The sequence below is a fragment of the Triticum aestivum genome, chromosome 4B, assembly GCF_018294505.1.
Source record: "Triticum aestivum cultivar Chinese Spring chromosome 4B, IWGSC CS RefSeq v2.1, whole genome shotgun sequence".
In the NCBI taxonomy this organism is placed as follows: domain Eukaryota; kingdom Viridiplantae; phylum Streptophyta; class Magnoliopsida; order Poales; family Poaceae; genus Triticum; species Triticum aestivum.
In genome coordinates, this window is record NC_057804.1 from 344,625,446 (window position 1) to 344,651,261 (window position 25,816).

Here is a 25,816-nt window from a genome sequence, read left to right on the forward strand (position 1 = left end):
TCCCGTTCTCTCTCCTCTGCTTGTTCCGGAAATGGCGCACCACCTCCTCTCCACTCCTCCTCTCCACCACTACTTTACTTTGCGATCCCTCCACTCCGCCTTCTCCTTCCCCCCGTCGATCGGATCCAATCCACCGCGACATACGCACGGCCAACCCCACCCTACCCCACCCCACGGAGAATTCCCAGTTTGATGCGGCCACGGGACGGTGGTGAATGCAGCAGCAGCGGCGATGATGCTCGGCCTCGTGCAGCTGCTGGTGGGGTTCGTCGTCTCCTGGGAGGCCCTCGAGTTCGTCCTCCGCTACGGCCTCCTCCTCTCCACCCTCAAGCTCCTACTCCTTGCCGCCTTGGCCGCCACGGCCTCGTGTGTCGCCGTCCTGTATGCCCTTTGGTTCTTCTCTCTTGCACCTGCTCTTCACTTTTCTTGGGATTTTTCTCTTGTATAATGTCTAACAAACAAACAAACAAACAACGCAGCTTGTTTGCCAAGGCTCTGGCATGGGTGCTCCGTCGCACGGCCAAGCTCTCCATCGGCTGCCGCTCCTATGGTTTCAATTATCTCAGGGGCATCACCATTAACTCTCCTAAAGTATGCATCTCCCTGCCCTGCTTCATCATTACTGTAGTAAGTACAGTAGTACGGAGTAGTATTTTATTACTTGCTCACAACCAGTGCCAATCCTTCTTTTTTCAGGGACCGCTCCAGTCCATCTCTGTCGGTGAAATTAGACTCGGCCTGCGCAAGCCACTCACCCAGCTGGGGCTCACCATACTAACTCAAGGCCCAGTCCTGCAACTGCGAATTTCTGAATTGCACATTGTGCTCAGGCAACCCGCCAAATCTGCAAACAAAAAGAAACCTGCCCCGCGCAAGCCAACCTCAGCCTCATCGCCCAAACCAAAAGGAAATTCCAAAGGCCAAGCAAAATGGAGGCTTATAACAAATGTTGCCAGCCTTTTATCACTTTCTCTAGTGGACCTCAGGCTCAAGGTACCTCCCTTCTCTGTCAATTTTTTTAGTGATGTTACTTTTGACGGATAACTTGTCATTTTCTTACTGTAGACTCCAAAAGCTGCTCTTGGCATCAAGGACTTTAAGATTGATTTATCTAAATCTGGAGCACTGCATCCAGTCCTTAATGTTCAAATACACCTGATACCTTTATTTGTACAAGCGTTAGAGGTAGATGGCACGGAAAATGATTCTTCATCACCATTTAACAAATTGGATTGGTGGGTGAGTGGACAATACCCTTCAGCTATGGACACTACTGACTGCAGCTCTATCTTGCTTGAGGATATAGCACTCTCGTGTGAGCTTCATCAGAGGTAACCCCTCAAGGGGATGCTTTGCAAACACTCTCGACACTGTATGGTCATTTTAGTAGAAATCTAGTCATTGATGGCTAGGATCTCCGGTGTTTTGATTGAGAAGTAGTAGCTGTTGGCGATTAACTGATTACTATTTCCATCAAATGTCTCCGCACACAACTGATTGCTATTTGCTGTACCTTTTTAATGCTTCTTACTGCAACATAACCATAATGTACTCATGTGAACCATAGCAGTCACAAATATAATTTCGGAAACCACCTTCTGTGATTCAACTTTTGCCTCTAATACTCTGCGGTGGATAAGGTGGTTTTATCTATCCATAAGTTACTTCCTGCACCCCCAGAACTTATCGATAAGCCTCAAAGAAAATGTGCATTTCAGTCTACTTTTGTTCAATGAAGTTCAGGATAATCAATTATCCCAAGGCTAACAATCAGAGTCATATAACAATTGTTCTATGCCTATGTGAAGCTTAAATTGCCACCCTAGCTGTTTTGATCGTATTCGGGGAACCCATTCGATTACAGAAACTGCATGTGTTGCATCATTCGTTGTTGTGAAAGAGCAAAAACTTAACTATTATTTGTTAAGAGTGTATATGTGTGGTAGTGTGATGTCGGTACCAGATTGAGTTGGCTTGCTTTAGCTCATCTCCTGCACTCCTATATATTGGCCCATTCAGCCTGAATACATGTGATCCACTTGAGTATTTTGCAGTTGTAACATTATTTATAACACTCTTTAGGGATAAAAGAATTAGAGTCAAGAATTTGGATCTGATGTTTGGTCCAATTGCTGTGAACCTGGAAGAAAAACTATTCACCAAGAAGCCCTCTGCTTCTACTGCTGCTGATCAGAAGGATGAATCTATTGTGGATAATAAATCAGCTGCCAAATCCGAGGGGAGCAAGCTTTTGTCATTGAATAAGAAGATCGATTTGATTCCTGAAAAGGTTGTATTTATATCCTGCAGTACCACTGATGTTTACCATTTTTTGTTATATATGGGCATTGTCTTTCTCCATATATAGTTCTATGCTTTCTAGCTTCTTCTTGTGACATTATTAAACAAGACCCACATAGGCCACTTTTGTCCACCAAATGGATGAGTTCACAATATTCTTAGTTATATTCACTTAGCTCCGCAACACACCAATATTTTTGTAGGCTAGATAATTCAAATTCTCGATGAATGCACAACCAGGCTAAGATGTGTTATTCTTTATGTTTTTCAGTTACCTAACTACTGTTCTCCACTTGTAATATTTTAGCATGGAAAAACAATCCTCTGCCTCTTAACACATTTAACTATGACTCTTTGATTGAAAACATGCTAGTACTCTAAGAAGTGTCCAACACAAATATCATGAGCTGATATGATATAACATGTACTCCCTCTGTAAAGAGATATAAGAGCGTTTAGATCACTACTTTAGTGATCAAAACGCTCTTGTATCTCTTTACGGAAGGAGTAACACATGTACTGTAGTTCATAACAATTGTATATACTCCAGGTGCTATTTCAAATATTTATTGTTGGCATCACCTCAGCATCTTCTACAGCTCTTTGTTTTGCCGTTTGAAACTGTTACATGTTACATTTTTTTTAATGTAAGTTGGCTGCCGGGTTACCATTCACTAAAATGCAGTTGTTCTTTGGAAGGTTAGCTTCAATATGTCCAAGCTAGATCTGAAGTTTTTGCCAAAGCACCATGGCCTCTCGATCAACAACGAAATTGGTAGCATTTCTGTGAGACTTATGAAGTCACAGCCTCAGAATGACTTAGGGGTGGCTCCAACACACCTTTGGTTGGAAACTGACGTGACAGATATTCATGTATGTTTCTGTGTTCTCCTATGAGTGATCTAGTTTTTTCAACTTAGATTACGTTATGATGATTATTTGTTTCTTCAGCTTCTGATGGATGGTTCTACATCTGTATTAGAGGTTGTGAAAATTGCAACTATTGTTTCAGCTAATATTCCCACTCAGGTCAGTTTGGTTTGCTTGCATTGTCAATTTGTACTGCTGTTGATCTAATGATTTCTCTTAAGAAATTTCTGCCGGCTTCAACTTGATCTTTACTGTAAATTGCTGCATTTGTTGGAAAACAGTTCACTTATGAACCAATAGATTTACAGTTCTTTCTTAATTTTGGCTTGACTAGGTCGCTGTGCAAACAAAAGTAACACCTGTATTAACTATGGAATAAAACTACCATTACACTAGTTGTATCTTCCAGTGATGTGGTACAGCCATATCCACTTCTTTTGAAATCTCTGTCTGAGGTATTGCTTTGAGATCGTTAATTGCCAATATATGACTAGAGAAAATCTTGGTAATTTGCATACTTGACTTCGCCAAAGCTGTTTTCATGGCCAATAGAGTGGGTCCAAAAGCTTGGTGTGTCTACCGTATGTAGGTGATGTTTGGTACATTGTCATGTCTTGCATTCATGCATATGCATCCTCACATGTGCATGCAAAGGAGGTGATCATATGGTCAGTTCTTATAGGATTGAGCAAATCGTAGGCTGTCATGTCCTTGTTTTCAGGAAGACAACTTTTTTCACATCCCTGTTTTTTTTGTTATACTTTTTTGTGTGTAATATCTTCCTCATAGCATATGTGTTGATGCATTGCCTTCTCTCAGTCAACAGAGCCAATTCGAGTGGAAGTAAATATCAAGATCAGTGGGGGCCAATGTAATCTTATTATAAGCAGAATTAAGCCACTGATCTTGATGAAGTCAGCTAAAAAGAAGCCCCTTGTTCTTCATGAAAGTCCACAACAAGACAAGGTGCCCAAAGAAAAATTAGCACTGGCTTTGGTACTTACATTCTCAGTACCCGAGTTGTCTGTTGTGCTTTATAGTCTTGATGACATACCTCTGTTCCATGTAAGTTCCTTATAATGCGCTCTGTTCTACTCTGAATGTCCATGAGTCTTTGAACAATTCTTGTAACATGACTACTTCATTAAGCTATACTGATGCTTGATATACACAGTACAAATCACGAATTATTTCAGTGTGTTGTTTGTTTCTTTTTACATTTTTAAGAAGAATATTCTCAAAATGCTCCACATTTGTAATGACTGAGCCATGGTAATATAATTGTATGATGTCATGACTGAACCCTGGTAATGTAGCACTTGCAAATGATTTCAAGGTGTTCTGGTTTACATTTGTTCTTTCAATAATAACGTCATTTTAAGGTATTATGTGAGCTTTGAAAAGTTTAAAAATCAATTGGCATTTCAGCATTTCCTAGAGAAATTAATTTAGAACATTCCTTGTCTATGCTAATTTTAAATCGGACCAATCTTTTGCCTATTCATACACTCATGGAGGCCAAATGCTAGATCCATTTCTGCGATATTCCTTGTCGTAGCCATAGCAATACTATATCATAAAATGTAATTTGACAGTCAATTCCTTTTGCTGTTCTGTTCACTCACCTGCATGCCAAACTGCCTAAACGTTGGATATGACCAGATGGGATCAACTTAATTTTACAGTAGCATATTGTTCCACTTCGAAGGCACTTATCCTTGAAACTCTTGGAGATTATATGCTTGTGAAGTAAATGTAGTTATTACTTTCTTAATAATAGAAATTGCTGTCTGCCCACATCCCATTTATCAAGACCATGCCAACATGATTTAATGAATTATGAGATTCATGTCTGCTTGGTACTGCAGAAATATTAAGGTTTCAAGCTTTCATGTGTCCAAATTATGAATCACATCAAATTGGTATGTTGCCATTTATAACTACTAACCTTAGCTGTAAATACTGGATCATGCAGTGTTGCTTGCTGTCTACTCATTTTTCTGCAAGTAAGTTGGTAAACCAAGGACCTGAACTGCATGCAAAGCTTGGAGAATTAAAATTCCTTGTTGCTGTGAAACATCAACAGTTGATAAATGAAAGCATTTCGGGCACCTTACTGCACATTAGTCGCTCAACTCTTGATCTGGAGCAAAAGGAGGCAGGCAAAGATAGTGGTGTTGACCATGCTAAATCTGCTCTCTCTGTTAATATATCTGGAATAGGAATGCATTTCTGTTTTTATTACCTTGAGTTGCTTTGTACAACTGCAATGTCCTACAAGGGTTTTTTGAAAAGCATTCGCCCCCATAAGAAACGACCTGTACATGAGACTTCTCAAAAATCTACCAATAATGCTAAAGGAGCACAGCTAGTGAAGATTAGTGTTGAACAGTGCTCTATTTTGTATGTTGGTGACATGAGGCTTGAAGATATGTCCGTAGCAGATCCAAAGCGTGTAAATTTTGGTACACAGGGTGGCCGTGTTATGATAATCGATGATGCTAATGGTGGCCCAAGGATGGCCTATGTAAACTCGACCAGGTTTCCAGATAATAAGAATGTTAACTTCTCCACTTCTCTTGAGATTAATCGATTTGGTGTATGTCTGAACAAGGAAAAGCACTCCATGCAGGTTGAACTTGGAAGATCCAGATTAACACATAAAGAATACCAGTTTGATGATAATCCTGCAGAGGAGGTTACACTTTTTGATGTGCAAAAGGCAAAGTTCGTCAAGCGTTCTGGTGGGCAGAATGACAATGCAGTCTGCTCCCTCATCAATGTGACAGATATAGCAGTCAAGTATGAGCCAGATCCCTGCCTGGAATTACTTGAAGTAGGCACGCGGCTTAAATCAGTTCTGCACAGGCTGAAACTCCAGAATTCTGCTACTGAGGTAAAAGATGAAACAGCGCACATGGATACTTTGACAAAAAAAGATCCTACAGACAATAGCCAGCAAGAGAAGGCACAAAAGAAAAGGGAATCAGTTATTGCCATTGATGTGGAATCATTGAAAATTTCAGGTGAACTTGCTGATGGGGTTGAAGCAATGGTTCATGTTGGCTCCATTTTTTCTGAGAATGCCAAGATTGGTGTTTTGATTGAAGGGGTTGCGATTATTTTTTGTGATGCACAGCTTTTCAAAAGCAGCCGTATGCAGATTTCACGCATCCCGATTTCTGTTTCGGACAGCCTTCCTGATAAGAAGTTTCAGTCTGCAACTACATGTGATTGGGTTATTCAATTGCGAGATGCTTATATATGTCTGCCTTTTAGGTTGCAGCTGCGGGCTATTGATGATGCAGTTGAAGATACATTGCGGGCATTTAAACTTATTTCTGCAGCAAAAACATCGGTATTATTTCCTGAGAAGAAATCTAGCAGCAGCAGCAGCAGCAGCAGCAGTAAAAAGAGCAAATCAAAATCCACGGCATTTCGGTATATCAGGTTAATTGTACGTGACCTCACAGCAGAAATTGAGGAAGAACCTCTCCAAGGTTGGCTTGATGAGCATATGACTTTAATGAAGAATGTATTTAATGAGTCCATAGTTAGGTTGGATCTGCTCGATCAGCTTGAGTCAGCCAAAAACAAAGAGTCCCCCAAGGCAAAATTGGATGCCTCTGCTTCTGAAAAGAGCAATGACAGCCCTGATGTTTATGTTGATGCGCCTGGCATGCAATCTCTTGAAAAGCTTAGAGAAGAAATCCATATACAGGCATTTAAATCATATTACCAGGCATGTCAGAAGTTGTCAGTATCAGAAGGGTCAGGTTCATGTTCAAGTGGCTTCCAGTCAGGATTTAAGATGAGTAAACAGAGAGCATCAGTTATGTCAATCTGTGCAAAAGATGTTGACGTGAGCCTATCAAAGATTGATGGGGGTGATGAAGGAATGATTAGTTTTGTTAAAAGCGTGGATCCTGTTTGTGCAAAAAATGATATTCCATTTTCCCGGTTGTATGGCAGCAATTTTACTTTGAAAGCTAAATCATTATCTGCGTATATAAGAGATTACACATTTCCACTCTTTTCTGGAACCTCTGCTAAATGTGATGGACGGCTTGTGCTTGCCCAGCAGGTTAGCCTTTGATGCTGTTCACTCCTTTCATCTATGGAATACTATTAGAACTATAAACTCACCCTTTGGCAATAGTACTCAAACATCATATAGCTGCAATTTCTCTCTTTGTTCAAATACATAATTGAGTTAAAGCTAGGGAATTAAAAATAATTTCTGCAATATGTACTTCATACATTTGAAAAAAAATTGTCCTGGTCAAATATCACTTCAAATTATATAATTATTTGTTTCTGGTGGCAGGCGACTTGTTTTCAGCCCCAAGTTCGACAAGATGTTTATGTTGGGAAATGGTGGCGAGTAAATCTGCTACGGTCCGCTACTGGCTATACCCCACCAATGAAAACATATGCTGACATACTGTTGTCTTTTCAAAGAGGGGAGGTCTCCTTTGGAGTCGGCTATGAGCCAGTTTTTGCCGATATAAGCTATGCTTTTACATGTGCATTGCGCAGGGCAAATCTTGCTAAAAGATGGTACTTTGAGCGCCCCGAACCCCCTAGAAGAGAGCGCAGTTTACCCTGGTGGGATGATATGCGGAACTACATCCACGGTAAATTCAGCTTATGTCTTGCTGAAACAATGTGGCATCTCCCTGCTGCAACAAGTCCTTATGAGAAGCTAGATCAATTGCTAATCACAACTGGCTATATAGAAATACGATATGTGGATGGTTATGTCAGTCTGTCTTCAAAGTGTCTAAAGGTGTACATCACTAGCCTAGAGAGTCTTGCGAAGAAGTGCACTCTAGAACCTCCACCTCATACAACTATACCTTTCCTTGAAACACCCTCCTTTTTCATGGACATTGCAATAGAGTGGGGATGTGATTCAGGCAACCCTATGGATCATTATATATTTACTCTACCTGTAGAGGGAAAACCGCGAGACAAAGTACTTGATCCATTTCGGTCAACTTCACTCTCACTAAAGTGGAGCTTTTCACTTAAACCTAGTACTGCTGAACCTATGGAGAGTAAACGAAAAACCCAAGCATCTTCAAATGATTCTCCGACTCTGAATGTTGGAGCTCATGATTTGGTCTGGCTATCAAAGTGGTGGAACTTATTTTTTCTTCCTCCCCATAAATTAAGACTTTTCTCTAGGTTTCCACGGTTTGGAGTTCCTAGATTTATCCGGTCCGGAAATCTGCCACTTGATAGAGTTATGACCGAACAGTGTATTCGTTTTGATGCTACATTATTGCAGATCAACAATATACCACTACAGGCTGATGATCCTGCTAAAGGTCTGACACTGCACTTCACAAAGCTCAGGTTGGAAATTTCTTCCAGTCGTGGTAAGCAGATATTTACTTTTGACTGCAAGCGCGAACCTCTTGATCTTGTCTACATGGGCATAGACATGCACTTATTGAAGGTATTTATTAATAATACTCCTGAACAAACAAGTTCGAAGGATGCCCAGGTAGAAAGCAAGAGTCTGCATACCAAAGTTGCAGATAATCCTGCTTGTGAAAAGAGCAAAACAAAAACTAGATCGACTGAGAAAAGCCGGGATGATGGATTTTTTCTGTACTCTGATTATTTCACAATACGAAAACAAGCTCCCAAGGCCGATGCTGCTAGATTATCAGCATGGCAGGAGGATGGCAGGAAAAAATCTGAGGTGACATCATTCAAGTCTGAGTTTGATGGGGGTGATGAAAGTGACGATGCGCAATCAGGTAGTGATGAGGAGGGGTTTAATGTTGTTGTTGCTGACAATTGTCAGCGAGTATTCGTTCATGGATTAAAAATTCTGTGGAGTCTAGAAAATAGAGCCGCTATCTTATCTTGGGTTGGTGGTTTAACCCAAGCATTTCAGCCTCCAAAACCATCTCCTTCTCGCCAATACACCCAAAGAAAGATTCTTGACAAAAAGCAGGCAATTAAAGAAGCTGAGATGTCTAATGATGGTGCTCCCAACTCTTCACCCTCAGCATCACAGTCTTCAGATCCTCTCCAACAAACCAAGAGTTCAGACCCAGCTTCTTCCATCGGATCCAGCAAGCTAGAGCCAACATCAAGTAGTGAAACTGGTATGCTTATCACAGAATCCCTTTTCGTGCTAGCTGTTTGTACTGACCCCAGAACTAAGTTGGTATCTTTTTGTTTTATTATCTTCAAAAATGTCTTAGTAGCTTTGCACTAAACACTTGGGAAAATTTAGCAGCTGCATTAATAGTTTTCTTACTTTGACTAGTAACTTGTGATGTAGCAACGAAGCCTTCAAACAGTAGTGATTCTGAAGATGAAGGCACGAGACTTTTCATGGTTAATATTGTCCAACCTCAGTTCAATCTGCATTCAGAAGAAGCAAATGTGAGTAGACTGCCGCCCTGCTTTTTTGGCAGTTCATATTAGCATTTTAAGAAATATCATATTGTTTTTCCTTCAGTCACAGGCTTGTCAAAACTCAAAACTATGCACAAACCTTCATCTTCAGTACATTACTGGCAGATAATGACTATAACCAATGTTACCCATACAAGAAATAGTGGACCTAAGCTGATAGTACTTGTCAGTCTACTAAATAAGAGAATTTGAATAACAAATGACTCTGACGTGATTTTCACATTTTAATGGGCCAGAAGTTCGTATTTGATTTTAAAACATAAATGCAACTACATTTGATATTTGCATCTCACACACAAATTACTGCCATATAATTGGATAATATATAAATTTCGATGAAACTCAAGGTCCCGTTTGGAACATACGATTCCCATATGGATAAATTTGTAAGACATTCTACTCTCAGTGAGAATGGATGTTTTGATTAATGTCCTATGAAATTCCCACGTTCCAAATGGTGCCAAAACTTCACAATTTCAGTACGATGGATTGCAGGCACATAGATTGCGTGTGAACACTCCTTGACAGCTAGCGAATTTACTTTCAAGCTCATTGTTTGTTATTTCCTTACTAACTCAGTGTCGTGTTTATGGAAGAATGATTTCAGTTTTGATAATACAATATATTTAGGAACACTGTTGCAATGATTGAGATATCTGTTACAACTACATCAGGGTAGGTTTTTGCTAGCTGCTGGTAGTGGACGGGTGATGGTTCGTTCATTTCAGTCAGTTGTACAAGTTGGTCAAGAAATGTTTGAGAAAGCACTTGGCGCCAGCAACGTATCCATCGGAGAGTCCAAGCCAGAAATGACCTGGTCACGTTTTGAGGTTTCTGTAATGTTGGAGCATGTTCAGGCTCATGTTGCTCCAACTGATGTTGACCCCGGTGCTGGTATTCAGTGGCTGCCAAAAATACACCGCAGATCGTCAGAAGTCAAAAGAACTGGTGCTTTACTTGAGAGGGTATTTATGCCATGCCAAATGTACTTCCGCATCACAAGACACAAGGGAGGAAATCCTGAACTAAAGGTCTATTCTCTGCCATAATTTGAAGTTGCTTTGCACCATTTCCGGAGCATCTTTTGGCATGGTCAGTGCCTCAGTGGAGGTAGCAAGTGTATGTGTTTACTCTTTTTTGGTGATGCAGGTCAAGCCACTGAAAGAGCTGGCATTTAACTCTCCAGATATAACTGCTGGTATGACATCACGCCAATTTCAGGTTATGATGGATGTTTTGACTAATCTGCTGTTTGCGAGAGCTCCCAGGTATTCTGTCTATCTTGTATTACTTCCATTTTAGCATTTGAATACTATTATGCTATCAGTACCTTCACAACAGATTGGGAAGATCTAACGTGGTAGATTCCTTAAAAAAACACTAGGAAATACTCCAATAATGATAATTGGGTGTTTGTTCATATGGGTACTAACAAACGATGACATTTTTTAGTTTTATATGAGCTTTTGTCATATAATCCCTCCGGTTGTAAAGAGATGAAGTTTTAGGCATTGACACGGTCTCCAATATGTATCTTTGACCGTTACTTTTTGTAGCATAGTATATTATGAAAATGTCTTTATGAAAAATTATATGGTACTATTTTGACCTTACAAATCTGAAAAATAGTTCACATAATTGTAGTCAGAATTATTATTTTTTTGACCGAATGCTTTTTGGGAAGTCATGTATTTACGAATTGATGGAGTATCACTTGTCAGTGCTAAATGTCAAGTGTGATATATACTCTCTAATCTATATACAGCGAAGGATGCCTTGGCCCATGTGGCCCATAAATCCCTTCTACATATCTATATTGCTAGTTTGAACAAGTTGCACATTTATCAATGTTTAAATCCCTTCTCATGCTCTCTAATATGGTATAGATTTGGGATAATCCCTAGAATCCACCATGCTTTGCTCATCGACGGGTGAGGCTTCAATCACTATCACACCACCTCTGTTTTCTAGTACTTGCTGCAAAAACTTAACGACCTGCCACCTACCAAGTGCAAATTCTAAATACTATCTCCAAATTCATTTTTTTTGTGACCCAAAAATCTCCACATTCGTTGGCACTCCCTTGGAATTTATAAACATGAATATATTTCTTAAAATAAAAACCGAAATAAGTTTATTTAGTTCGTAATAGCATTTTGGTTTCTGCTAGCTGTATTCATCTGTAAACTTGACTGGGCAATATATATCTTGGGTGATATTTGCTTCGTACTAATGAAACTACTCCATTTTTCAGAACTCGGAAGAGTAATCTGTGCTATCCCCTTGATGATGATGATAGCGACATTGCTGAAGAATCTGATGCAGTTGTACCAGATGGAGTCGAAGAGGTCGAATTAGCGAAGATCCATGTTGAAGTAAAAGAAAGAGAACGGAAGATACTGTTTGATGATATCAGAATCTTGTCTACCGGTAGTGAATTATCTGGTGATCCGAGTCAGTCGCCAAAATCCGATGATTCTACATCAATTGTTACTGGTTCAAAGTCAATGCTGGTATGTATGAGAGTTACAGTTGTTGTCTGTCCACACAGGCATAAATAATATTTTGCTTCCTGTAAATTGTATTTGTTTGTAAACTTCATTGGTTAGTTCATATCTTTTTTTGTACTTACTTAACACTAATGAAGCAAATACTTAAGCTCTCATTAGCATGCATCTTATGAATAAACTACTTCAATCTGAGTTTACCATCATGGCTTTGCCAGGTAAAACGTCTGAAGAAAGAACTTGTGAATGTCCGAAATGGTAGGAAAGAAGCATATTCTATGCTGAGAAGTGCTATGCAGAAAGCTGCACAGTTGAGGTTGATGGAAAAGGAAAAGAACAAAAGCCCTTCATGTGCCATGAGAGTTTCGGTGAGGATAAACAAGGTCGGGTGGAGCATGTTAGCAGATGGAAAAGCCTTTTCTGAAGCTGAGATAAATGATATTGTAAGTTTATTTTTTCTCCAGCCAAGTATAATATTACGTTTGTGATTTCTAATAGCTCAAAGACTAGGAGTGCCTTTTCAAAAGATGCCGGCGAACAATTATCTGGAGAGAGGGAGGAAAATTAATCGTTTATTCCCAGATGCTTTGTCATTCCCATTTTTTAATTCTAGTTATTGCTATGGGAGGGATAGATTTCTTCGTGATATGACAAAATTTTATCCTTTTCAATCTTTTTTTAGTATAGGAAGGAAAAAGAAAGAAGAGATGGATTGGGTTGAACCTCAGAGTCTTGAAAATTTTGGTAAACCCCATTCTTGAAAATAGAAATTCAATTTAAAGGGTTACCCAAGCTAAATAGGCGATCTGTTGCCTTGAGCTCACATACTCTATCTTGCTAATCCACGTATCCAGTTTTTCCTTGATAAAGAATCTGTCAATCTCCACATATTTGGTTCTATCATGTTGAACTGAGTTGTTTGCTATGTTAATTGCTGACTTGTTGTCGCACCATACATTCATACAACTGATCTTCAATATCTTCAGCTCTTCTAATAGATTCCTTGTCCATAATAACTCACTCAACCCTTGAGACATGGCTCTGTATTCAGCCTCTGCAGTTGATTTAAAAACAACTGGTTGTCTCTTGCTTCTACAAGACACTAGATTTCCTCCTATGAAAACACAATGGCATGATGTTGATCTCCTGTCATCCAGGCAGCTAGCCCAATCAGCATCACAATAACCATCCACGACGAGGTGTCCATGACTAATGTATATCAGTCCTTTCCAGGACAACTCTGCAAGTATCTCAAGATTCTATGTACTGCCTAGGCTCATGCATCATGCATATATCTGCTCACAACTTACTGCAAATGCAATGTCTGGTCGTGCATGACACAAGTACAATAATCTTCCCACAAATCGATGATATTTTCTTTATCCACTAGATCACTTGATTAGGCAGACATTATGGTTTTGATCAATTGGGGTTGAAGCAGCTCGACAACCTAGCATGCCAACATCACAGAGGAGGTCATGCGTACCTTTCTTTGAGAAAGAATTATTCCTTTTTCAGAACTGGCCACTTCTATACCAAGGAAGTACTTGAGTGGACCAAGATGTTCAACTTCAAAGGCCTTACTCAGACACCCCTTTAACCTTGCTATCTCTACGTCATCATCACCGGTGATAATGGTATCAACATAAACTGCAAGGATGGTTAGTTTCCCTTTAGAGTGTCTATAAAACAATGTATGATCACCAGTGCATTGTCCATACCCTATGTCACACACCGCCCGTCTAAACTTGTCAAACCAAGCTCTTGGAGACTGCTTCAGTCCGTAAAGGGCTTTCGTCTAAACCTGGGCATTCTCGGGGCCAGGCTTTACAAAGCCCGACCTTAAATTCTCAAGCCTGAGCCCGGCCCGGCCAGAAATAAATAATCAGTGCATTTTTTGATTAAAATAATAATTTCAGGATATTTAAAATATATATTATACCTATATATCTAATAAAATAATGATTTATGCCCTGTTCGGGCTTATCTTCGGGCTTCCAGGCCGGGCTTTGGGCGGAAAAGCTGAGCCCGAGCCAGGCCGGGATGTCGGGCTGTCCGGGCCGGGCTGTCCATGCCCGGGTCTACTCTCTTCAGCCTTCTTACCTTGCCAACGGTCTCAGAAGTCGAGAACCCAGGTGGAATCACCATGTATACCTCCTCCAGCAAGTACCTATGCAAGAACGCACCCTTCACATCAAGTTGGTGTAGTGGCCACCCGGAATTTGCTGCACAGGAGATCAGAATCCTCATGGTGTTCATCTTTGCTACTGGAGCAAAGGTCTCATCGTAGTCAATGTCGTATGTCTGGCTGTACCCCCTCACCACAAGAGCCTTTCTCTGTACCTTTCAACCTTTCCTTCTGCATTCTGCTTCACAGTGTATATCCACTTGCAACTGGCTACCTTCTTTCCTGTTGGAAGAGGTGTTAGTACCCATGTCTTGTTCTCACACAGGGCCTCCAGCTCTTCCACCATGGCCACCCGCCACCTTGAGTTCTCCTTTACCTTCTTCCAGTCAGTCCGAACAGACCACAGACCGAGGAGAAGCAACAAATGCTCTGTGGGCTGGAGATAATGCTTTATAAGAAACATAATTTCCAATACCATTGTCATCGAACCCATACTGTTTCTTTGGTATCCCTACTGTTGCTCGAGTAGTTCTCCTCAAAGCAATTTCCCTTTAATTGACCCTTCAGCCTGATCCCCGTCAAAGGAGATGGAAATCACATCAGTAGTACCCTGTTATTCCGTCGGTGGTTGATCTAGTTGCTCCCCCTGATGTGCAAGACCATCACCTCGCTTTCGTAAATATACCTTTAACTGCTCCTCTTGCTCTATTGTCCACCTTGGCACACTACCAATCTGAGCCAATGCATGCTTCAGTGAACACACCTTTAGCTGCTTGCTCTGCTGTCCACCTCAGCACACTACCAGTCTGAGTAGGAGTGCCAACCTGCACATAACCAGTGGAAGTTGATGCTTGTATCACAAGAGCCATAGGAGTTACGGAAGGTAACTTTTTCATTTGCGTCTGTGTGCTACTACTTTCCCTCTCTCGACCAATCTCCGGAGGGAGACATTGGTCAAGTTCTTCAAACATGACACTGAGATCAGTTTTCTCACCATAAAAGGGTTTTGATTCATGGAACGTAACATCCATGCTCACAAATGTCCGCCTCACAAACGGACTCCAACATTTGTACCCTCTTTGTCGTGAAGAATACCCAATAAAGATACACTTGACTGCCTTTGGATCCAATTTGTTGACTGATGGCCTATGATCACGAACAAAGCAAGTGCAACCGAACACCTTGGGAGGAACATGGAATTTATTTTCGGTGAAAATCAACTCACACTGATTTCATACCTATCACCCGGGATGGCATGCGGATCAAGGTGGCCATCATGATAGCTTCACTCCACATGAACTTGGGCACATTCATGGTGAACATCAATGCCCGGGGCAACCTCCAGCAGGTGGCGATTTTTCCTCTCTACCACCCCATTCTGAAGAGGTGTGTCCAGACAAGATGTTTGATGCAGGATGCCCTTGTCCGACATGAAGGCACCAATGGTCTTGTTAACATACTCAATGCCATTTCAGATCTGAGTGCTTGAATTTTCACATTAAATTAAGGCTGAACAAGTGCATAAAAAACTTTGAAACACTGAAACACTTCATATTTATCTTTCAAAAGATAGACCCAAGTCACCCGAGAATAGCAATCATGAACATAAGGAAATACTTCGCACCACTGACAAATAACACTGGATATGTCCATACATCAGAGTGGATTAACACAAAAGGAGATATGCTCATGATCCCCTTACTCACATGTGAGTTTACGGTATGTTTAGCAAACTCACACGCATCACAATGCAGTTTGCTCTTGTCCATACCACTCATGACATCAAGAAATACTTATCAAAAGACACATGTCCCATCCTGCAGTGATGGATCAGGGCTCTAGTCTCCTTATCCTCAACAACTGCAGCTAGCCTGTGCATTCTCTCTTGGTCCGTCATGTTGCAGTCCATGCACCACAACCCCCTACGCCTCGTTCCAGTTCCAAGACTCCTGCTTGCCGATCTCTCCTGGATCAAGAACACTACCTTGTCAAGAATTATTCGGCAATCAATTTGGTCAACCAAAGCACTCAAGGGCACTAAGTTCACGGGAAAAGCTGGCACATGCAACACCAAGGATAATTCAATACTCGGTGTGCAGCTGACTGTCCCAACACTTGTGATGGGCTGGGTTGTGCCATCTGCTGTATGAATGAATGTTCTTCTGATGTGCGAGAGAGTGTGGAACATGAGATTTAAACTCATTAAAGTCTCCAGCAACACATTGTGATGCTCCAGAGTCAAGCACCCATCCCAAGTTTATTTTATGGGGTTGCTATTGATGCATGTTCAATGTTACCTTCGTTTGTATCGACAAAATTGGCATAGCTCGTAGCAGTCTCCTGTCCTCCTGCAGGCTGCTTCCCTTCAACTGAAGCAGCTACATTTACCTTGGGAACATTTCAATGAGCAGCATTCCAAGAACCGCCACTCCCATTCTGACCACCTAGGCTGCTACTGCAACTGTACCCTCGGCCTCTGCCTCTTCTGGGTCCAGTGCAGAAATGACTCATATGCCCCGTTTGACCACAATTATAATACCCCCAAAACCTCACTGGCCAGCCACTCTATAAGCAGATTCATTTCCATCTCCTCTTCTCGACTAGAGCGTACCTCTTCTTGGGACATCGCAACAATGGCCTCATCAAGGACAAAAGCGTCGCTAATGAAGCAGCATGTTGTGCTGCTCTCAAAATCTTGATCTAGACCTTTGAGAAATTGCATCACACGCTTGCGCTCAACCCAATTCCTGGCAATCTCCATGGACTTTGCATGTGGAAGCTCAACGGGATCACACTGATCTAGATCTGCCCAAAAATGTTGCAGCTCATTCACATAATGTGACATCCCGATTTGATAGGAATGAAAGATTACTCATATGAACAAAGGTGCACCTTCTTTTCCGGGGCCCATTCGAAAGGAACCTCAAAGTTAAGCGTGCTTTGCTTGGAGCAATTTCAGGATGGGTGACCAACTGGGAAATTGATCTTGGGTGCGCAGAGTGTGGACAAAATGCGCAGAAAAGACTCTAGATCCCAGGCGCAACGGCCAGGAATCAGTGGGTTTGGTCAAGGTGTTACAATTGGTATCAGAGCCGACCCTCGTGGTTACATGGCCGTGTGCGGGTTAGTGATGCATACACAGGGCACATGCGGATGCTGGTACTAGCACGAACAGATGTGTGCCAAGAGAGAACGTTCCTGCTGGGCCGATGGGGACGTCGATTCCTTTGAGGGGGGTATATGTGACATCCCGACTTAATAGGAATGGAAGACTACTCATATCAACAAGGTGCAGCTTCTTTTCCGGGAGCCCATCCAAAAGGAACCTCAAAGTTAAGCGCAGGAAAGACTAGTGTTGGTTTGTGGGGCCAGTCTAGATCCCAGGCGCAACGGCCAGGAACTGATGGGTGAACTGATGGGTTTGGTCGGGGCGTTGCACATACTCACACCTCTATCACCTTGAGGAACAACATGGACCCTGTCTTCAATTTGGGACATGAGCATCTGGTGCCCTTACCGGAAGACCTCACGGACAGCAGGCTCCACATAGCAAAAGCATTCAGCAATGCCTCAACAGACACTGCAATTGCTTCAATTTGGGACATGAGCATGGACCCTGTCTTCAATTTGGCACAAGGCCTGCCGTTCAGCTTGACATCATTTGGCATGAGCTCAAGCTTGAATCCCTGATCTGCTAGGCACAACAATTACGCCACCTGGAAGAGTTGACCCCTCGCAGCCTTCGCAGTCATGACTTGCGCAAGTTTCTTTATAGCAGCGATCAGTTCAGCCCCCATGACTGCCTCCACCTCTTTTTCTCCTAGCTGTGCCACCTCTAGTGCTGCCTTGTTCCTCTGCAATCAGCAGCCACTCAGCTCTTCTACGCGCGCTAGCACCACGAAACTAGCCACCAACTCCAGGAGCCCAGCAGCAGCAGCAGCAGCAGCTCCAGTCACACTCTCTCTTCTTCTCTACTAGCACCAACTCCAGCAGCTGAGTAGCAACAGCAGCAGCAGTCACTGCCACCTTCAGGACCACAGCCCCTACCGGACAGTCTGGTCGCAGTCTGGTCACTCAAACCCTTCTTCTCCAATCAGCAAGCACACAGAAGCAAATCAGCAGCAGCGCAACACTGCATGTCGTTCCCTCTCACCACAAACAGCACGCAGCAACCGCAGCTCCTCCTTCTCTCCAATCACCTCCTCCCCTTCTCAGCAGCAGCAGCTGCAGCTCCTTCTCCTCTCCTCAGCCAAGCTCGCCGCCTCCAGCTTCACCTCTTCACCGGACCCAGCCGGCCACCGTCGCCCGTGCAGCTGGCGCACAGCAGCCACGCCCAGATGCGCCGCCGCCTCCTCACCGGACCCCGCCGCCGGCTCCAGTGCCCTGACCTGGTCTGATACCATGTTGAGAGAGAGAGAGAGAGAGAGAGAGAGAGAGAGAGAGAGCAGCACGTGCTTTTCTAGTGTGGAGCGGCGCTTCTGACCGGATACGATCTGGCTCCTCTTTTTTTTGAAGGCAATCTGGCTCCTCTTTTTTGTTTTGAGTGGAGTCCGGCTCCTCTTCTTTTTTTCTCCCAAAAAAGGTTTTCGCCCCGCTTTATATATAAAACAAACCACCAGAGCCACAAGATCCAACAAATGTTCACGCCGCACACACACGCAGAAGTAGCAGATAGACAAAGTGCAAAAGGGTTCTGCTGGGCACAACTCAAGAAGCCCTAAAAGAAAGAAAAAGATGGCGAACAGAAAAGTAGCAGTACAACTTCTTTTTTTTTGGAACTGGCCTGGGCCTTATGGGCCGGACTGAACATGGGCTCACATACAACATTATCGTTAGTTTCTTCTCCGAATAACAGAATGTGCATGCTTATTTAGATCTTTTGCTGACTTTTCTGTATGTATCTGTAGATTTATGATTTTGACCGGGACTACAAAGACATAGGCATTGCTCAGTTGACAACCAAGTTATTTGTTCTCAGAAATGGTCTTGCTAATGCAAAATCAGACACTGTTGTTGCACCCTGGAATCCACCGTCTGAATGGGGCAAGTAAGGATGCTTCTCCCTTGCAGTATTAAGCCATAGTAACTACAATATCTCTCTTACAAGAATGAAGTGACGTGAGATTTCTTTTAGGCATGTGTGGACTCTTCAGCCTCTCATTTTGCCAACTTAATTGCAAATTCTTTCATTTTGTAAGATATTACTTTTAGTCTGGGATCTGCATTTTCCAACAACAGGAATATTGCCTATGTGAAACTTTGTCACACACAAAATATATCTTAAAGCAACTTTGCACTGCTAACTGTGAAATATATAAGGGCATCACCAGTGGCGAATCTAGGAAGAAAATGAAGGCAAGCTCAAGTCAATGGCAAGAAAACTAAGCTCTCTTTTGGAAAAAAAAAACCATGATGTCCTAATATTGTTGTCAAAATAAGCTCGGAATTTTCCAAATTACTACTTACAAGATGTAGCATTAACTGGATTTTTTCTAGGATTTTTGAAAATATATATCTAATTTTGAATCAAAATTTGAATTTATCTTGCAAAATAACCATTATCTCCCCATCTTGTTGTCCATATAAGGTGGAGGAGGGATTACAATCACAATAGTTAAGGGAAGGGTATCTGGGTTCATATTAGCTGGGATAGGTTCACGTTCAGCGTGAGGAGTACGTGCATGCATACTCATTTTTGTACTCTTTTTTTTCGCAAATAAGTTGTATTGTACACTAAATTAGTTAACTGTACATGAACTAGTAATTACACAGTAGATGGATGCTGGGATTCGTTTGTGGTGCATGTTCGCTGTGCATGTGTGGTGTTGTGTGTTTGCTCTCGATCGTAGATGTACCATTGAGCTGGGATGAAAGTATTAGTAGTAGTAAAAAAATATTGTTTTTTGGAGGGCAGGCTTGAGCCTGTTTAAGCCTGTCCAGTAGACTCGCCGCTGGGCATCACAAAGGTGCAGCGCAAGAAGTTTCTGCATGGGCACTTAAAGAGAGAGAGAAAACAGCTACACTTTGTGAGTGCTTAGATGGACATCACAAAGGTGCAGCGCAAGAAGTATCACAAAGCATCCGTCTGATGTTATCTCCGCCAATGCAAGCACCTCTTTGTGGGTGCTTAGATGGTTGTATAGTTTACTTGCTGGAGATAGCTACACTGAAATATATCTCAGTGTAACTTTGGAATACTACTAAGAATGAAATATATAATAGCATGCACAAAGGCACAATGCTCAGCTTCTGAATGGGCACTTAAAGAGAAGCATAGCCACGGCACCAAGCACCTGTCTGAGAGTTATCTCCTATGCAAGCACCTCTTTATAGAAGCTTAGATGGTGATCAAGCATAAGAACCTTAACACTAGTAGTGTCTAATCAAGCACCGGCACTAAAAATCTAGCACCCTGCCTTTGCTGCGGGGCAAGAAATAACATTTTATTTTTGGTAAGCATGTCTCCAAGCATCTGCATCGCGCATTACTAATAAGTGACACATGTAGAGTTCATGGACTATGGGTTCTGATTCTATTCATTTCTGTGTGAGTTGAGCTCAGCAGAAGTACATCCAAGATTAACCGTGGCTCCATTTAGACAAAGGAGTGAACTAAGCTAAAGGCATGGATGCCGAGTGTGATATTTGAATCTGAACTTTTGTTCTTACAGTTTGTTCTTCATTTTCTGTTCTTTTTCCTGATTCATATGTATTTGATTCATTTTAGCTTGGAAGAACATCTATTCTCCATTCTGAGCAACCATGGTTCAACACTAATTTTCAATGCAGGAATGCAATGCTTCGTGTTAATGCTAGGCAAGGAGCTCCGACTGATGGAAACTCAGTAATTGAGAGTTTGCTGGTAGGTTCAGTGGATTTTAAATTTGATGAACTGATGTTTAGCGACCAATATTTTCCTTTGATTGCAAGCTTTACCCACCTCTGTAGTTTACATGAACAAGAGTAACAAATCAGGCTGTATGAATACACATTAAACAGTATTACTGTCAGGTTATTTTCGGTTGTGTATATACATGCATAGTGAATAATTTTGCTCAAAAGAAACAGTTTGGTGAATGACAGTGTTTCCTTTCTACCTTGTTAATGTAGGTGGACATCTATCCGCTGAAAATTTATTTAACAGAATCAATGTACAGAATGATGTGGGGATATTTCTTCCCTGGTGATGAGCAGCACCCACAAAAGCGGCAGGTTAAACTATCATTTCATGGTATTTGTGCTGTGATTTATTAATTATGCTTTCTCCTTTGTTGCTCATTTTGTGCTTGTCCTTTTCCTTATATAGGAACTTTTCAAAGTCTCTACTACAGCAGGGACACGGCGAGTTAAGAAAGGCACTTCTGTTGCAGAAACAAACAGTCCCAGTAACCAGTCATCATTTGACAGAACATGGGAGGAAAATGTGGCTGAATCTGTAGCTAATGAACTTGTTTCACAAATCCAGGGTCAGTCAAATGCCCAAACTCGTTCTGCTCGTGAAGAGAAGAAGCCTGTAGAACCTAATGAGGTGAAGCAATCTAGACCTCAGAAGATGATGGACTTCCGCAATATAAAGATAAGCCAGGTTGGTTGGTATATACTTCATCAAATGATGTTCTATTTATGCCACGTAGTAACCGTAGTACACAGCCTGCTGAAACAATTGACCTTTTCTTTAATACGCTCGCTGTTATTCCATATAATGTAAGCTTTTGATGATATGCTAGGTCGAATTGCTTCTCACGTATGAGGGATTGCCATTTGCTGTTAGTGATGTAAGGCTACTCATGGATACCTTTCATCGTGAAGATTTTACTGGGACATGGCCAAGACTGTTTTCACGAGTGAAGAAACATATTGTATGGGGAGTACTGAAGTCAGTAACTGGCATGCAGGTGCTTTTCTTTCATTTTGCTTTCTAACTTTTGAAGTTGAATGGCATTCCGTATTGAATGCTAAGTAGTTAAATAGCACATCGTGTGATGCCTTGTATGGATCTTTAAGGTTGTCAAGGCAATCCTTTGACTTAGACGTCACTTCTTTTTTACAGGGTAAAAAGTTTAAAGCTAAATCCACTAGCCAAAAAGAGCCAACTGCAGGATTAATCGCTGCCAGTGATTTAAATTTGAGTGACAGCGATGGTGATGAAAGTGGGAACTCTGATCAACTACCAGCTTTCCTTAGAAAACCAAGTGATGGTGCTGGTGATGGATTTGCCACCTCTGTGAAGGGATTGTTCAGTTCACAAAAAAAGAAAGCAATGCATTTTGTCCTGAAGACTATGAAAGGAGATGGTGATCAGGATTTTCAGGGTGAACGGAGTGAGAATGATATCGAGTTTTCTCCATTTGCTCGGCAGTTGACTATAACAAAAACAAAGAAGCTTATAAGGAAGCACACGAAAAAGTTACAGTCTAAAGTTCCCCAAAATGCAGGTGAGATACGAATCATGGCTTCAGTGATTCTATTTGTCAGCTCTAACTGAAGTAGAAATACAGGAAGAAATAGCACTGGTCAGGCATTTTAATCATTGAAATATTTTCCTTGTTTGAAAATAAATAAAGAGAAGATCTAATTGGTCTGTCTGTAAGAGTACCTGCCTAATCGTGCGACCGCTCTAGCTTGTATAGTTAAAACAATATTTCTTGCATTCGTTAGTATACAGGGTTAAGGAAATTGCCGTATTTTGTGCTACAAGCAAGCACTTGGAAACTGTATGGACCCCATATCCAAATGGTATCATCATGCGCATTATTATTCTCATTATTATTGAAACAATTTATAGATTGTTAAGACTATCTGAGGAACATGCCTGAACAAATTGGAGACTAGTGTGTGTGAGCTGGAACAAATCTATTCTCATTGTGATAGTGTGTTTTCTTCTTGTCCAGGTAATCAGCAAGAACACGGGTCAGAGTTGCCACCGCGCGGCCCTTCTGGGCACCATATGGACTCGTCGTCCTCCTCCTCTTCATCCTCTTCTGACAACGATGAGCCATCGCAGGTGGAAATGAGCCCGAAAGATTAGGCAGCATAGGCGTAGGCGTGGACGATTCTTTGGTCCAGTAAAAGCTGGATGGATGCTTCTAGTTTGTGGACTAAAACAGCTGCGCCTGAATAAATGCTTTAATCCAGGAGAAATATTGTTGACGCATATGAAGCATTATTTTACCGAGCTTCTGAAAATAAGGCGTTGAAATAAGCTGTGTCTGTGTGTGAGCTGTAGTGCTAGTATCTCAAGTCTCCTTCCTTTCATGGCAAAGCCACAGGAATTTGCTCCTTGGTATTTTTTTTGCAGTGCAGTATAATAGGACAACAAATGTGCAGTAACATAGCATCATCAATGAGTCAATGACCATATATCGATAATAGTAGCAAAGTATGCGATGTCTAACAATTAAGAAGGATTACGAAACAGCAAAGGAAATTATAATATAACTCTACAATCCCTTTTTGGGGGAGATTGATGATATACTCATCTTTCACTTGCTTGAAGAATGTTCTCTTTCTCAAAATAGGTTTTCGTCCCGCTTTATAAATAAAGCAACGATTCATACCACCACATCCAAACATCTTACCAAGAACGACGGGTTAATAGCGCACTCATGCCCAAGAACAGATAAAAGAAATAGGGAAAAAAAAGCCATCTAGTGGTTGCCGCCAAGCGGCGCGACGAGGATGATGCTTGACACGCTATAGCTAGACGTGCATCCATCATGCGGCTGAGACGATCGTGGTCATGCTGCCTCGAGAGCGGGTGCCTGAAGGAGTGAGACGCTTTCCTTAGAAAGACCTTCTCAATCATCATTTTATTACGACTTATCAAAAGTGTCGATGACATCGCTGCAAAGATAAGCCAGAATAAGCGGTTATGTTGAGACTATTGTGTAGCCCTGCACTGGAGGAACTCTGCGAGGTTCAGGGCCTCCCAGTCGGGCCCCAGCGCCACGCGGACGAACGTCCATAACACCCGCGCTGCCGTATAGGAGAATAGGATACATGTCCCAGTCTCTGGTACCGCGCAGAGGGGGCACATGCCACCACCCGGGCTGTGCCGCTTAAGAACCCCTGTCCCTAAAGGAATGCGATCGCTTAATAACTGCCACACAAAGATCTTAATCTTTAGGGGTAAGGGGGTTTTCCATAACAACGACTGGCATAAAGCATGGTATGTTGTGCTCACCGGAAACTTCATCGTCAGAGCGAGCCACCAAGACACAATGTCCGGATAGTCCGGTAGCACCAGTGGTAGGGCAATCCATAGTCCAGTCCTGTCCGATATTGCTACTAATGACTAATGAATGCGAAGGATTACACAAATCCTCTCTTTATGTGTTTCCATTGGAAATTGACTAAAAAGGGAAGAGATCATGTGTTGAAATGGAAGGAAGGAAAATGGAGAAAGCAGGAGTCAACAGGAGGCGTTTCTGCGAAAACAACACAAAAGATGGTGTTCGTATGGCGTGGAAACCGTGGAAGATCGTCCACCTGGACAACTTTTATAAAGGGGACTCCATCGAAATATCAACAGAAGAGTTGGAGGAGAGCGTCGAAAGTACATGTAGTCCCCATGTGTGATTTTGGTAATTAAATGATAATCCTAATGGACTAATGTTTGCACTGAGATATACATTTGAAGGAAAGTTCCATTTGCAATGCATGAAGAATATTGGATGAATTGGTGGATGAAATCCATCAACATCTATATATGCATTGAGACTTGATAATGAATGACAATTCCTATGAAGAAACAATTACATCAAGTTATATAGGAAGGTTTGTTCCATGGGTGATGCAAGAAGGATATTGAATGGATTCGGAATGAATGCCATATACATGTAGTTGTGCATCAAGATTAATCATGGAGCAAAGATTAAGGTTGACCAAGATGAAGATCGAAGATTGAATTCAAAGATGGTCAACACACAAGCGCAAATCATGTGCCACGTGAGATCTTGTGGTATGGTAAGAATTTGTCAATTGCGCTTTGTGTACTAACCCATACTATGTGTTGCCTATGTTTTTGAGAGGAGATTCTCATGGGCTCGCATCGAGAGAGATATTTCAAGTGTCTATGAGAGGATGACATCAAGTGTTGATGATCATGGTTGACAAGGGCAAGTTCAAGATAACTATCCCGAAGGATTACATGCTTGAAGCTTGTGGATGATCACATGAAGATAAATACAAAGCAAAGCTTCCCACATTGTGTATGGGGGAGCTACTTGAAGACTTCACCAATGTCTTGCCATTCAACTTGATCCAAGAAGAAACTTCAACTTCAAGCTCAAGTGAAAGGCTCGAGTCAAAGGTATTAGTTCCTTCGACGTTAGTGTTGTGGAGTGATGAACACCGAAGGAACACATACACTCAAGAATGGATTATTGATAGCTATGTAGTGTAGACCTTTTATGATTCTTGAGTTATAGGGATCCCGCACTATTAAGAGGGGATCAAAGGGGTTCGTGATAGATTTGCTCAAGTCAACATCTTCTCTACACAATTCCACTCATATCCTATATACCAAAGAAAATCCAAAGCCAAATAGGTTACCCAAATACATGATAAAA

At 41.8% G+C, this 25,816-nt stretch overlaps 1 protein-coding gene across 3 annotated transcripts; it reads left to right on the plus strand.

Moving 5' to 3' along the window:
* Window positions 1-23,445, plus strand: LOC123092135 (protein ABERRANT POLLEN TRANSMISSION 1). Of its 3 annotated transcripts, none has more exons than XM_044513819.1 (22): window positions 1-381; window positions 480-591; window positions 697-993; window positions 1,066-1,331; window positions 2,083-2,290; window positions 3,001-3,174; window positions 3,253-3,330; window positions 3,991-4,236; window positions 5,147-7,255; window positions 7,499-9,296; window positions 9,461-9,579; window positions 10,287-10,643; window positions 10,762-10,880; window positions 11,867-12,125; window positions 12,338-12,562; window positions 19,155-19,294; window positions 21,036-21,108; window positions 21,357-21,458; window positions 21,553-21,831; window positions 21,974-22,141; window positions 22,297-22,681; window positions 23,138-23,445. In XM_044513819.1, exons 1-22 carry the CDS (start codon window positions 233-235, stop codon window positions 23,272-23,274), a joined length of 7,800 nt encoding a protein of 2,599 aa, XP_044369754.1. In that variant the 5' UTR covers window positions 1-232; the 3' UTR covers window positions 23,275-23,445. The 3 variants fall into 3 exon arrangements, with proteins under 3 accessions (XP_044369754.1, XP_044369755.1, XP_044369756.1); XM_044513820.1 differs by having other exon boundaries at window positions 2-381; window positions 9,476-9,579; XM_044513821.1 differs by lacking the exons at window positions 1-381; window positions 480-591; window positions 697-993 and having other exon boundaries at window positions 1,312-1,331; window positions 3,006-3,174.
* The last annotated feature ends 2,371 nt before the right edge of the window (window positions 23,446-25,816 follow it).

Excerpts from the sequence above, each read along its gene's own strand:
- LOC123092135 (XM_044513819.1), top strand. The coding sequence starts at position 233 with ATGATGCTCGGCCTCGTGCAGCTGCTGGTGGGGTTCGTCGTCTCCTGG. Across the intron at positions 4,237-5,146 it reads ATGACATACCTCTGTTCCAT|TGTTGCTTGCTGTCTACTCA; the intron begins GTAAGTTCCTTA and ends TGGATCATGCAG. Across the intron at positions 10,644-10,761 it reads GAGGAAATCCTGAACTAAAG|GTCAAGCCACTGAAAGAGCT; the intron begins GTCTATTCTCTG and ends TTGGTGATGCAG.